General features: G+C 42.5%; 1 protein-coding gene across 1 annotated transcript; it reads left to right on the forward strand.

Moving 5' to 3' along the window:
* The first annotated feature begins 392 nt into the window (after positions 1 to 392).
* On the forward strand, positions 393 to 9,654 carry RAB33B (RAB33B, member RAS oncogene family). Its single transcript, XM_086747367.1, has 2 exons — positions 393 to 786; positions 6,615 to 9,654. Exons 1-2 carry the CDS (start codon positions 538 to 540, stop codon positions 7,056 to 7,058), a joined length of 693 nt encoding a protein of 230 aa, XP_086603493.1. The 5' UTR covers positions 393 to 537; the 3' UTR covers positions 7,059 to 9,654.
* Positions 9,655 to 13,827: the final 4,173 nt, after the last annotated feature.

The raw sequence follows: 13,827 nt of genomic DNA on the forward strand, positions 1-13,827 counted from the left end.
TGTCCACATCCTACCCTTCTCTGAGCCTGGCACCCTTGAGGAGTTTATGAACAGATTCTTGAGGCAGCGCCATGTTTCCCCTCTCCCTGTGAGGCACCCCAAACCCTTTCGGTCCTTCCGGCTCGCTGCTGTCTCCCCCTTCCCGCAGACCCCCGCAGAAGGTTGCGGCTTCGGGCGGCCATGACGCCCATCCCTCTCCCCGCCCCTCCGCCACGCCCAGCCCCCTGTCCCACCCCCGCAGGCCCCGAGGCCGGGCCAGCCCCTCGCCCCCCCTGCCCGCTCCCCGTTGGGCGGAGGGACCCCCGCAAGCCCCCGCGCTCTCGCGAGATCCCCACCGGGCCGGGCCGGGCGGGGCCGGGCGGGGAGGTGACGTGTGGTTCGGCGGCGCGGCGCGCGCGGCCGGCCGTCGTTTCGTTAGCGGGCCGCGGGGCGCGCGCCCCCGCCCGCCGCACCGGAGAGAGGAGGAGGAGGAAGAAGAAGAAGAAGAAGAAGACAGCGGGGAGGCGTCGTCCCCCTCCCGCCCGGTGCCCCGGAGCGATGATGTCCGCGGCGGCCGACCTGGAATCCTCGCTGGAGCTGAGCCTAACGAGCAGCGGGGCCCTCCCCGGCGGGTTGCCCCCCGCCCGCTCCCGCATCTTCAAGATCATCGTCATCGGCGACTCCAACGTGGGGAAGACCTGCCTCACCTACCGCTTCTGCGCCGGCCGCTTCCCCCAGCGCACCGAGGCCACCATCGGCGTGGACTTCCGCGAGCGCGCCGTCACCATCGACGGCGAGCGCATCAAGGTACCGCCGCGACCGGTAGCGGGGCGAGGGTGGAGGTGCGCGCCCCCGTGCTCGGCCCCGCCGCCAGCCCCCGGCCCAGGCCGCTTTTGGGCCTCGCCCCGCGTAGGCCCCGGCCCAGCCGCTGGCGGGAGGGAGCAGCCCGCGGCCGGTACGGGCCCCGTCGGCTCTGCTGTCACACGCCGTCCCCCGGCCGTTCGGAGCCGCTGTGTTGCGTAGCCGGTAGCCTGGGCTGTGTCAGCTCTGCAGCCCTGTTTACAGCTACCTGGCCTTGCGCCGTTTGGAAATGTAATTACTGTCTAGGTTTCCGTGGTGGTGAAAAACATATCACCCCAGGCCAAACGTTTGGGCAGCTTTTGGCAGGTGTTAGTCAATAATTTCTCCTTAAAATGGATCTCTAGCTGGGTCTCGCTAGGATTTTGGAGTCGGCTACCCCTGGTATCGGTGGCTGGTTGCCTCCCATAAATGCTGCTTCTGTGTTCATCAAGGATCATGCTTTTTTGGCCGAACCTTCACGTCCACAAAGCTGTGCAGATGCCCATGTTAGGAGCGTTTTGCTTTTAAAATGTTGGAAAGAATTACTGTTAGAAAAATCAAAAATGCTTTTGAAAAAAATGACACTTCTCGTACAAAAACAAAACACAGAAACAACGACAGAAGAGTGAGGGTGGAAGAAAAAGACCCATTTTTTTTTCAGGGATTACAGTCAGTTTCAAAATTCAGATCTTTGTAATGCAAAAATTTAGAGTGAAGCTATTGAAAATAATAAGTGATATCCCATGAAGAAATTGAACGTAATTCAGGAGTGAAGTCTGCATCAGTGATAGCAGTGTGTTGCAACCCTTTTTTTTTGCTGTGTGTTCAGGCACATGTGGTACAGAACCGGACAGTGACGAGTTGGATACGTAGCTCGTATTTGACTGTCGTTTTTTTTTTTTTTCTGATTATAGATTTAGCTAAAGCTTAGTCTTATAAACCTAAATTTAGTGAAACATTGGATGAGAAGAAAAAAATGCTCTTTTGCCTTCTTTGCACTGTCAAGCAAATTTTAAAAGTGTATGAAGTAGACCTTGTCAGCCCAGTGGGTACATAAATGCTAGTGGTGATCCTAACAGTCATTTGCAGATTACAGTACAAGCTGCTTACGAAGGCAGTTCGTTTGCTAGGAGTAACGTGGTTTTAAACAGAATCCCCTTCTACTTCGGTATTGCAGTTCGTTTCTACAAGCAAAGTTGAAAAATGTGTAGCGAAACGAAGTAACGGGATCCGTGGAATTGTACTTTTGCGTTTATTGTCACCAGCCTTTGTAAATACAGCTCACAGTCAGGCAGCTGAAAGCTGTGGTTTTTTCTCCCTTCCTTACTGGGTAAAGAAATTGCAGAGAGCGTATAAGTTGGTTTGCTTTCCTTCTCTTGTGTTTTTTTTCACCTCATATCGTTCTTTTTAACTGAAAAAGAAAAATGAGTAAGAGTCTTTGTTACCCTTTTTCTTTATAAAACCACTGAATAGCACTGAAATTCTGTACTCCCTGGTCTGTTGCTGTCCGTGACGGAGGAGAGAACCTCCCGAGGGATATCTTCTTGTCAGCACCATCTTAGTTACTGGCATTGTCACCACCTCTGGATTACGCCTGGCCTTTGTTGGAGAGGAGTGAAGAAGAATACAGCCTAATTCACAGTTCTGAGATGCTTCACGTGGGTTGTTGTGCTGTTTTGTTAGGTATGTTGTGGTAGGTTTTTTTCCTGCCCTCTTGAGAATATTACCTGTTGAGTGTACTGGCTCTGGTTGAGGGAAGCGGAGAACTGAAGGAGGATCTTTTGAGACACATTGCTTTCTGGGAAGTTCTGTTTTGCTTTAAAAGGAATAAACTTTATCATTATAGCCAGGACTCCACCTCTTAGAGGGATGCTGCATGTCCTCAAGCGTGCACCAGTTTTTGGGTTTTGCCACCTCCCCTCACTCATCTTCAGCTTTCTTCCTTGTGTCAGTGAGCTCCAGCAATGCCTGTTGAACCAGGAAAGAGAGAAGCTCGGATGAACTGAATTACTGCTGTTCTTGCTGTGCGCTGAAGGGCTTGCTGGGCAGCCCCTTGAGCTGAAGGAGATTATAAAATAGTGTCTTCTCTTTCTCTCTTCTCCCTTCCCCCAGCCAGCTGGATGGTGGTTCTTGTGCTGCTACAGTACCGAGCGATTCCCTCGCAGCTGGAAAAATGCTGTGTCACTGGCAGGAACACAAGCACAGTTCTTCTTGCCGAGCATCTCCCATACAGGGATTGTGTAGAATTCCAAGACGTAGTGTATTCTTTTGTGGCTTGGACAGTAGGCTAACAACTTTGTATGAAACACTGATGCCCAGATGCGATGAATACATTAAGATTTTCAACAAATTATTTTTTTTTGCATTCTGAATTGTCATCTTCCTAAATTGATCTAAGCATTGAAAATCGAAGAAAGCAATGATGTCACTCTTTATTGACCTACATGAAAAGAGCAAAGGATGCCAATGAAAATCAAAGATGGAAGCATCATGTTCTACACGTTTGAGCTCTTCAGATATTTTTTTTTCCCCACATCTTGTAAAAGGAGACATATTTTGTTGTTTCATCTTTATTAAAGGCCAGTTATGCTTTTACCAGCGTGTTATAAACCAGGCATGTTAAAGGAGTCCTTGTTCAGAAGATAGCCTTTCTGGATCCACAAGAAGGAGCCAGAAGGTGGGACGTGATAGCTGAGTCGATATATTTAAGTACCATTTGTCTTTCCTAGGGAGTGTGACAAAGTGATTCTGTCCACAGTTTTATTAGCTGAATTATACTGTTAAAGCAGATTTTCAAATCGCACATTTTACAGGGCTGTTGTAAAAAATGTGCTCCCTTGAAGATGGATGGTATTGAAATAATAATGAAACCGTAATCTTAATGTTAATTCATCAATGCACATTTATTAACAGGAAGATTTTCTGTGTTGTTTTTCAGCAGAGCAGATATTTTGGAGGGCCAGAAATGGAGTGGTCTCTTCCTGGTAAAAGGAAAAAAGAAAATTCTAAAGTGTGAAATTTTCAATCTTGCAGAAGGATTTGCCTCTCAGTGCAAATGATTCCCTGCAAGGATATTAGCATTTTAAATTTGAGATAGTACCCTTCAAGCTTGAAAGCTGCATGCAAATAAACGTTAGGAGGAACTATAGTTTAAGCTTAATATGTAAATCTTAAGTTAATTTCTCCTTCTCTACGCAAAGCTGGCAATACACTTGAGGATCTGTGCTTGACTGAAGCGTGACTGAATTCTGCTCTGTGAATGAGCTGGGCAGAGAAGTGTAAGCTCGCAGCTACCTGTGAAAATGAGCTTCCTCTTTAAACGAATTTAATGTAGCATTTTCTAAGATTATCTATAGTGATTCCTTAACATTATGTTGTCTGAAAACAAGGATTACTTCAGTCTGTGCTGCTTTCTTTTCTCTTTAGTTTGTCAAATTCCAAATTAATGAATTTTTTCCACGAGTCTTCTGACTTTACAGTGTTTTATAAGTGCACAGAACTAGAAGTATCTCTCATCTGGGTGGGTGAATGAATCTTACTCAAACTTAGGTGCCTATATTTAATCTGCTTGTCTAGACTCCCTTAACAGACCATGGAGATGCAGTCAGTTGTGTTTAGAGTGTAAAGCCATTTGCAAAAAGCAGGTATTTGCTCTGAAATGAGATGGATTGCAACTGGCCATCGTTTTCTGTGATGAGAGGCGAGGGTAACTGGCCTTGCTTTTCTTACTAATCTTAATGACCCTTTTAGAAGCAGTGCATGGATCTTTAGAAGTCTGTGGATGAGAAGCTGCAGATAACTGCAGTAGACTACAGAAGCCAGGCTGTTCTGATGTTCTCAGGTAAATCCTTAGTTCCCATGATCAGTCCAGTAACTGCCATTTCCACCTGCTCCAGTCAGAGGTTTTTTTGAGGAGGGTTGAACATAATGTCGCAGAAAATGTCACGCTGTCCTGAAACACCACTTGCTCTTTTTCCCTTCACTCTGTCACACTAGTGATTCATAATGTCCCGTGACTGACTCATGCATCTGGATCGTCATCCATTTTAATAATTTCCAAAATGATGAATCCTGCACTTATAGGAAAATTCTTCATTATTAATCACTGTTATCAAGACTTTGCATTGGCTTCTATTCAGTTTCACCCCTTTTTTACTGTTCCAGCTTTCAAAAGAAATTTTACGTGATACTGTAATGCTCTTCTTTATCAGTGATGCACCTTAGGTTCTTGTCATCAGCAAATTTACCTGCCACTTGGGTTTCCTGTTTTTTTTGATATCCAAGTCACTGGTGAAAGTAGTAAACAAGGCAACTTTCAAGACACTTGCAATTTCTAAATAAATTTTACTGAAATGTTTGGATGAAAGGAATGCAGATCTATGGTAATGGGAGAAGAATTTCATCAAGGGAAGATATCGGCTGTACCTTTCGTGAGAACAGACCGAATTTTAAATTTACCTTCATCATTTACAGAACGTTTAATATTCCTTGAATTCTGGATCTGAAAATAAACTCTCTCCTTTCATTCCCAGGGAGGAAACATTTCTTTCTGACATTTCCTGCTGAAAGGTTAAAAGCTAAAGTTCTCATCAAACTGCCTCGGCCATCAGGGATCAGCTGTACAGGACAGACAGGAAGCTGGGACTCAGCTTTGACCCAAGAAAGCAAATGTTGTCTTTCAGTGTTAACACCATCACTAAAGCTTGTGTTTATTTCTTACAGTGCACAGCTAATCTAGCATTGTGGGCGAATTGGCTCTGACTGCTGTATATTGCAGTCCCGTGTCTCCTGGTGAGCAAGTTTATTAAAATACTCACTGTGTGCACTAAGTGCACAACTCCATAGCGTACTCTACGCATCTGAGGACTCCAAGCTTCCATTATAGCAGGATGATTGATGCATTTAAAATTTTTATTAGTTGTTGCTTACATCTCCTAGTGGTTCAAGGCTTGTTTTGTTTTGTTTTAATCTGGACCTGAGAAGTTGGAAAGCATTTCAGTCCTTCTGAATGTTTTTTTTTGGTCCATTACGCTGACTAAGCTTCAAACAAGTATCTTCAGTCTGGGATAGAATGATGCGTATCTGGAAACGGTAGTTATTAGGTTAAGCTAACAGGAGGCTTATGGTTTGTTTTGGTTTGGGTTTTTTTTCCCTCCCTCCCTTTCGTGCCTGCTTTGATACTACAGACCACAGTATGGTCCTAATTTAAGTGTTAAATAAACATAAATTAGAGGTTCATCAGAGGAGGGCTTGATTCCAATAGATACACTGCAGAGTAAGATTTCTTTGTCCTGTTTTTGTTGATGTTGTTGTTATTCATGTGTTATTTGATTTCTTCCTACTTCTATGTAGTAACACAATAGGCAGTTAACGTCATACTAAGAAGAAAACTTTGGGGAAAATGACATTTTTGGCAACAAAAAATCATGTCAGCTGGGAGTTGTGCTGTGAAATATGGGGTTTTTATCAAATAAAAGCACTATTGCTGAGACTTCAGTATTTGTTTTTGTAAAAATCTAACAAAACACATGCCCAAATAAACTTTCAGAAATTCGTATTTGTGATCAAGTTGCATCATAATTTCTTCCTGGCTTCATTGTGATCCGTTTTGATAGCAAAATTTTATGAAATTGTGTAAAAGCAACAGTTTTCTTCAGCACTAACTTTTCAGTATCGTTAATTCAAAGAGTGTGTTTCTGTGATGATGTGACTTCCCTAGCTACAGGTAATTTGTACTGGTTTCCAACATGGGTGATAAAACACTTCTTTTCTTCTCGTTGTCTTTGCCTTTTCAGATCCAGCTATGGGATACGGCAGGCCAGGAGCGCTTCAGAAAGAGCATGGTGCAGCACTATTACAGGAACGTACATGCTGTTGTGTTTGTGTATGATATGACAAACATTGCCAGTTTTCACAGTCTGCCGTCCTGGATAGAGGAGTGCAAACAGCACCTTCTTGCCAATGATATACCACGGATTCTTGTTGGAAATAAGTGTGACCTGAGGAATGCTATTCAGGTACCTACGGACTTGGCCCAGAAGTTTGCTGATACGCACAGTATGCCGTTATTCGAAACCTCTGCCAAAAACCCCAATGACAATGACCATGTGGAGGCCATATTTATGACACTGGCTCACAAGCTTAAAAGTCACAAGCCATTAATGCTTAGTCAACCCCCAGATCGCAGTGAAATACAGATAAAGCCTGAACCAAAACCTGCCATGACCTGCTGGTGTTAAATCATGCTATTATCAGCTGTCACCTTGTCTTGTTTGCAAATGCTTCAAAATTATGATCTTGGCAAAGTTCCAGGTTTTGGTAGCGATTATAGCGAATCTCTTTGGCACTTTAATGTGGGTTTTTTGTTTGTTTGGTTGGGTTTTTTTTCTTTTTTTTTTTCTGGTGTACATGTGCCCATCTCATGTTCTTGCACTTTGTAATGGTACTTTCTGAATTACTGAACTTTCACTATAAATATACGGGAAAGTAAACTTTCAAGTGAAGTTTTGACAAAGCAATTCTACTTGAGCTCTTGCTGCCTGAGGTTGTTTTTATCACTCGTTGTAAGGTTATAAATAGTAAGCCAGTTTACTCACATTTTTCGTTGCTACTTGCATTGGAATAATGTAGGAGAAAAAGTGGTTTGTGACAGCTGGATAGCTCGGTTTTTGGGTCAGCGAGTGGGGAGATTTTTGGTATATGAAGGAATATTTGGTGACTGCTAGCAAATTGCTAAGCAAGTACCTTTTTATTGTAAAAGCAAAACCCAGGACTGTCAGATAAAGCTTGGGCTGTCAGTGTGGGTGCAAACCACTAGCTTTTGGCCTGTCGTTCCACTGTAAACTTCGTCTGCTTGTTTATGGCAATGGTAAGAGTATTGACAAACTTGTCCCTACCTCTAGATAATTATTTGATGCTTACAACTTCATTATTTTTTTTCATAATTAGCACGTAAAACTAAACTATGCATTCCTTCTTACGGAAAGTACTGTAGCACAGGATTTGGGGTAAATTTGGGACTATAACTGTCCGTAGCTTCTCTGACCTTACTCGAATGTCAGTATTCACTGAGGACTGACTTCTAAAGATGCTGTATTTGAGTTGAGTGTCCAAGGTATGTAAAAACACTTAAGTAAGTAAAAGATTGAGTGAAGCTGGCAGAAGCATACTGGTTTTGAAAGACAGAGGTTTCAGAGGATTTTAGTGATGATAAATGCTTTTCAAGTATCTTGAAAAAGCTTTTTACAACCAACGTGATAACATATTTTAGGGATGGAAATGCTTAGGACAAAATGTTAGGAATATGGGAATTCCTTAAAATACTTCTGAATACAAAATAAATGAGATCTTGAAATGTGGAGAAAATCTGCCAAATACATAATCTGCTACAGATTTTTGAGCTAAAACCTGCTTGGGTAATGTCATGGCTGTAGGTCGGGCATCCTTGGCATTACTAATGCGAGCTGGTAACGTGGAGGGTCAGATGAGGGAAATTACTCCTCTAGAGCCATCTTCTCCTGTGTTCTCCTAATTGCAACCGTGTTATTTCAGTTGTGTCTGAAGGTCAGGTTTCATAATACAAATGGTGCTAGGTTGCACTTAATTACAGGAAGTGAAATGTAAGCCGTAGAATGCAGTCTATGACTTCATTCACATGCCATGTCAAAGAATGTTTTGTCACTCAGTTTTTAAAGGAATTGAAGTAAAAATGAAGGGGTTTGATTTGCAATATGTAGTGTGTGATGCTGAGTGGAAACTAAATGGAAGGGCCACTTCAGATGCTGCCACCCTAGTGATCACATTAGAAACAAATTATGGAAACGAAATAACTAATATTATTTAAAATATTGCAGTTAATAAGATGTCATTCTATTGCAAGTTATACTGTAAAAAGAAAAGTGCGTTCACTTTTTTTCTAGCTTTAGAAAGAGCATTCAATTAGGTCTAATATGATGAAGATGTTTTAAAAGAATCTAAACAAAAGATAATGCTTTTTTTCCTGTATAAAGCTGCTACTACTGTGACAGTAATTTTGTTCATGAAACATTTATAAAAGGGAACTTTTGTATTCACTCTGAACCTTACATTACTAGAATTTGGTTTACAGTCCTGTCAGAAACAATCAGCTTTTTAACACTAGTGTCCTTAATGATTTTTTAAGAAAAGGATTGATCTTAAATTTATGTGTATACTATTGTAAATAAATATGGTTTACAGTCATCTTGGACAATTGTTTTTTCACTCATCTCGTTAATCCTTTTTCTCAAAAGGATCCATCTTAACTATTAGTATAATAAGTATGTCAGGAAATGTTCTAATTTTGTTTTGCTTTGGGTGTTTTTGTTTGGGTTTTTTTTGTTGTTTGTTTTTTTTTTTGTTATTAAGAAAAAAAAACAGAATGAAGAATCCCAAAGTCAATCAGTCACGTTGGGGGGTGATATAAGGAAATTGTGTAGCTGGAATTGTGTTACTGTTGAATTTGATATCAAGCATCTGCAAATCTGCAAAGCTTTGAGTTATTCACAACCTGTAAATAAGGGCCCTCATGTCATTAAAACTGTGTGGAAACAATGTTGAAGTGTGTAATTTTGTCTGCAGCACAAAGCATGTTTCAGTGGTTCTGCCATAAAGGCAATGTGGTCGTTAACGCAGGATTCAGTGTGCTTCCTGGCACTCCGTGGTGGTGTTCTGCCCACAAAGTCGATGTCAAAAGTGTATACGAATACTTTGTGTATGTATTTTCACTTCAGCAAACTGTAGAGTGGGGGTCTTTTGTATGTGTTGGGGAAGGGCAAGACACAGTCCCAGAGACCTAATAAACTGGCTTTGCCACAAGCTGTTGTCACTTGTTTTCAGTAATTATCCTAGGAATTATTACATGATTGTCTACGGTAAAATCCATAAAGAACTGTAAGGGAGGAAAAAGAGTTCATGGTTTCTGTATGTGTGGCTGACAGTTTTGTGGAAGGCTGTCACAATACTTGGACTACTGTCAGTGCTTTCTTGTGATGGCTCCGAGTTGTTTTGGAGCCTGTGAAGCACCCACCTGATGCTTCAGAGCACCTTCGGGACACATTTCGGATTCCAGAAGAATGGGAAGTGACACAACAGTTATAAAACTAGGAATTGCTGACCCTTGAATGTATGTCAGGATCCTGAAGGAGTCTTCTCCATTACTCTCCTCCGAGTCTCACCTCATGTTCAGAAATAAAGCCTCTTCTCGTGCAGGTGGGACTTGTTTGTTATCTCAGAAGATGGTGTTGCAGGTTTCCCTCTGTGTGTGCGTGCACATAGATGCACGGAGCAAGGCTTCAGTTCCAGTTGAGCTGGCTGTTTGGTAAATACCACAGCCCTTTCTCCACAAAGGAGTTCTCAAATCATTTGTGCTACATGCTATTTCACTGCTGTCCTGTTTATACTCCTCTTCTAGTTGCATACATTAAAAACAAAAAGGTAAAACACCTGTTAGAGATGTTTTGCAGGCTGTTAGTTCTGCTGAATGATTACAAGACTGTGTTTAGTGAATGTGTATACCTCATGCTTTTGGACCTTGGTAGCCTACCAACAGTGAGTTGTGAGTTGTGAGCCCTTGTCCTAGGCATTTTCATCCAACTGCCCAGGAAGGAAGCGGCTTTCAACTTAGGGAGGTAAGAGGCCGGCATACAGACTGTAAATGTGTCTTGGTACTCGTGTATACTTAGCTACAGCTAAGAAGTGTCAAAATACATGTTGGGGTTTGGTTTTGTTTTGTTTTGTTTTGATGTATACTGTAATCTCCCCAAAGCAAAAAAAAAAAAATACTGATCCAATGGAGGGTCTAAAGTACATAGTCGTGCATCTTTCAAAGAATTTGAAAGTTGGAAGAGCTCCACCCTTGTCACTTTTTGCAGCTTTATAAAGCAATAATTGTAACAGATGGCTTTCCAGAGGTGTAAGAATAGATGAGGACCTCTAATGAAGCTAATATCTTTCATTGTAATCTTATTTAATCTCTAAAATATGGCTTAATGATCTAAATACTAGTTAGGCTCTGGCTGAGGGAAGAGAGTAATGTCCACACAAGAATTAAGGTAGAGGCAGCCCTGCCTCCTACTCCCTCTTGGACCTTTGCCATCTTCTGTGACTGGCAGGGGCTTTCCCACCTGGAATCAGCAAAGCTGGACAGCAGAAAAACCATCAGTAACTGTTTTCCCTCAAAAACCACAGCTTTCCATAAAGACAAATCTGATCACTGTATTGCTTCCCTGTGGCTTTGATCACTCTTGGACCAAAAATTCCTGGATTTGTCTCCCATAACTGTTGACCATGCGTTGGAAGGGCAGCTCCTGTATTTTGCAGCTGGTTGTAAACTCTTGTTACCTGGTTTGTCCTGGATGACAGAACTCAATTGTCACCTTTGAATCGTAACCCTGCACTAATATTTTCCCTGACTGGTCATCTACTAACTTGCTGCTTTCATAAATTCATTGGCAGTCATATTTCTTGTTCCCTCTTGGTGAATACTTTCACTTCCACTGGAATACAGAATTCTCATGGTCTTTTTTTTTTTTTTTTTCCCCCAGCATCCTGGTTTCAAGGCCATTGACCAGTGTGTCACAACATCTCAAATTCCAGATAGCAGGTAGAGTCACATGTCATCTGAAAGTAATAGCAATGTTACTTTAGAACTGTCAGTCTGGTTTTATATGCAAAATCTGACATGTGACCTTAATTCTAAAGTTGTAGATACCACTAGAAATTGGCATCGTTCTACAGAAAAACCAAAACGCTGCGTCTGTTTCATATTTGCACTGAAGTCTCTTAAAAAAAAGACCTGTAAGGAAAAACAAGTCCCAAAGTCTTATTTCTCTGTAATGCACTCACAAAAAAAAAAAAATGCTGTTCTGAGTTTGAGGAGATTCTTTTTCTTTTTCTTTTTTTTTTTTTCTTTCCCTGTTGACAGTGCTTGCCTGAAGGAGGCCTCTCATTCATCTGGCTGAACGGCGTCACCGGCACAGGCTGTGAAGTGACATTGAGAGGGAAAGAATTGCTGCTGGTTTCCAGTGACCTCCTGGGACTGGCTGGGCTCTGTGCAGCTCCTCAGCTGCAAAATCTGTGCCGCAGAGGCTGATGGTGAAGGCAGCTCCTTGTTGTTCAGGAAGGTATTTCCAGAGCCGAAAGGAAGGCGTGTAAAAGCTGGTGGCCATCCTGCTCTGTCCAGGTATTCTCTACGTGTGTTGTCATCTGCCTTTGCTGAATCACCTCTGATTAATGAGGATCTTTAGTGATAGAATACTTAGCTAATGCTTTAAAATGAATGAAAAGCAAATTTCCCAGCAATACCAATGATCATTTCAAGAAACTCATAAGCCTCTCCCCGTCCTGCTCTTCTCACCCCTGAAAAACAACCTGGAAATGACGTAAGGTGACTGAGGCCTGGGGACCAAGGTGTAGTGGTGATCATTGACCCCATATTGGAGATCAACGACCGTAGGCATTGCTTGTGGTCACAAGGAAGAGCGAGAATGTCGGATGGGCTGTGCTCACCGCAGTGGAAAAGGCTGAATGGTGCCACTCGCGCCTGCAGCAACTGCAGCTTCCCCTGCCCTCAGCTCCAAAAGCAACCCAGCAGCCAGGCACGCGGCATTTAACAAAGGTGCTGTGCTCCTCCCTCGCTCTGGTGGTGGTGGTGGTTTTTCTGGATCTGGGTAGCAAAACTTGCAACTCATTTTACTATCAATCAGCTGTATGAGAGCTTGTATTGCCAGTATCAAACATTCAAAAGAAAGCAGCCTGTTCTCTCTTCCCTGAAAGTAATTAGAATCAGATTGGCTTTGAAATAAGAGCCATCTTAAAAAAAAAAAGAGAGGGCACATATTTTGGACTCCTGTCTGCTTGCATCTTATTTTGAAACCTGTAGGGTGCACTTGGGTCTCACAATCTGTGTTTCCATTGAGAGATGGAGATTGAAAACAGACTTTGCTTTAAAAAAAAAAAAACAAACAAAAAACCAACCCATACCAGAATCTTCATGTAGTTATTTTCTTCCAGACAATCAAGGAAAAGCAACTACGTCTGACGTCATCGAAGTGCTCAAGGGGCCTCCCTCTCCTTTTATCTGCCCACTGTACCCCATCTGTCTGTCCAGCCAGTTGTCGTCAGGGTTGGAACAGGTAACCCTCTTCACAGCACTGCAAAGAGCTCGCGCTGCAAGCCAACAGCAGCAGCCCTGCCTCTGTGATTCGGTGTAAAAGCAGTGTATTAGACAGTCAGAGCTTCATTTTGGAAGATAATGATGAGGGTTTTTTTTTTCTTTCTATTTAATACTAATATTTTTCTGTAGGAGGTATACAGAGCATCAAATAATAAAAAGATAAGCATTGTCTTTCTAACAATGTAAGCTCCTTTTAAAATAGACTTTCTGTTTCAGATGCTGTCAAACCCATGAAAAACAGAAGTGTTGCATAGATATAGCCACAAGCACACAAAATCACAATGGTAAATCACAATAATGTAGAGCCTGTGTGATTACTAGATATATATTTTTTTAATACACATTTGTGCATGCACGCATATGCGTGCCTGTGTGCACACAGAGGCATAGAAGGGACAAGACAACAAGTATGAGTGTGAGTGTACGAAAAGCAAGAGTCATAAGACCGCAGTCTTCGCTCAGTACTTCCTTTTTTAAAAATTATTTTTTACTGTTTGCATTGCCCCTTTGAGAAGGTCACAGGCAGGAAAAAAAAAAAAAAAGCTCTGTTGTGAGGCAATACTGTAAACTGCCTCTTAAGGAATATTTTTAGTTATTTACCTTTATAAAAACACCATACTGTGCATCTAAACCACGCATCGTGGAGCAGAGGCCGTGTTTGAAGACCATTTTTCCTCTCCCGTGGCCAAGCAGCCTCTCTGAGTCACGGCTGCCGTTTGCAGCGCAGGCCCCTGGAGCTGCGGAGACTTTCACTCAGCTCTTCCGTTTTTTTTTCCCCCCCCTCCCTGTGCTGCTGCTGATTTAACATCGGGATG

The sequence above is a fragment of the Chlamydotis macqueenii genome, chromosome 4, assembly GCF_036417535.1.
Source record: "Chlamydotis macqueenii isolate bChlMac1 chromosome 4, bChlMac1.mat, whole genome shotgun sequence".
Classification (NCBI taxonomy): Eukaryota; Metazoa; Chordata; class Aves; order Otidiformes; family Otididae; genus Chlamydotis; species Chlamydotis macqueenii.

What these genes read in the sequence shown, in the direction of transcription:
- RAB33B (XM_086747367.1), top strand. Translation starts at nt 538, where the DNA reads ATGATGTCCGCGGCGGCCGACCTGGAATCCTCGCTGGAGCTGAGCCTA. An exon ending in TCGACGGCGAGCGCATCAAG is followed by an intron (nt 787 to 6,614) that starts GTACCGCCGCGA and finishes TTGCCTTTTCAG; the next exon opens with ATCCAGCTATGGGATACGGC.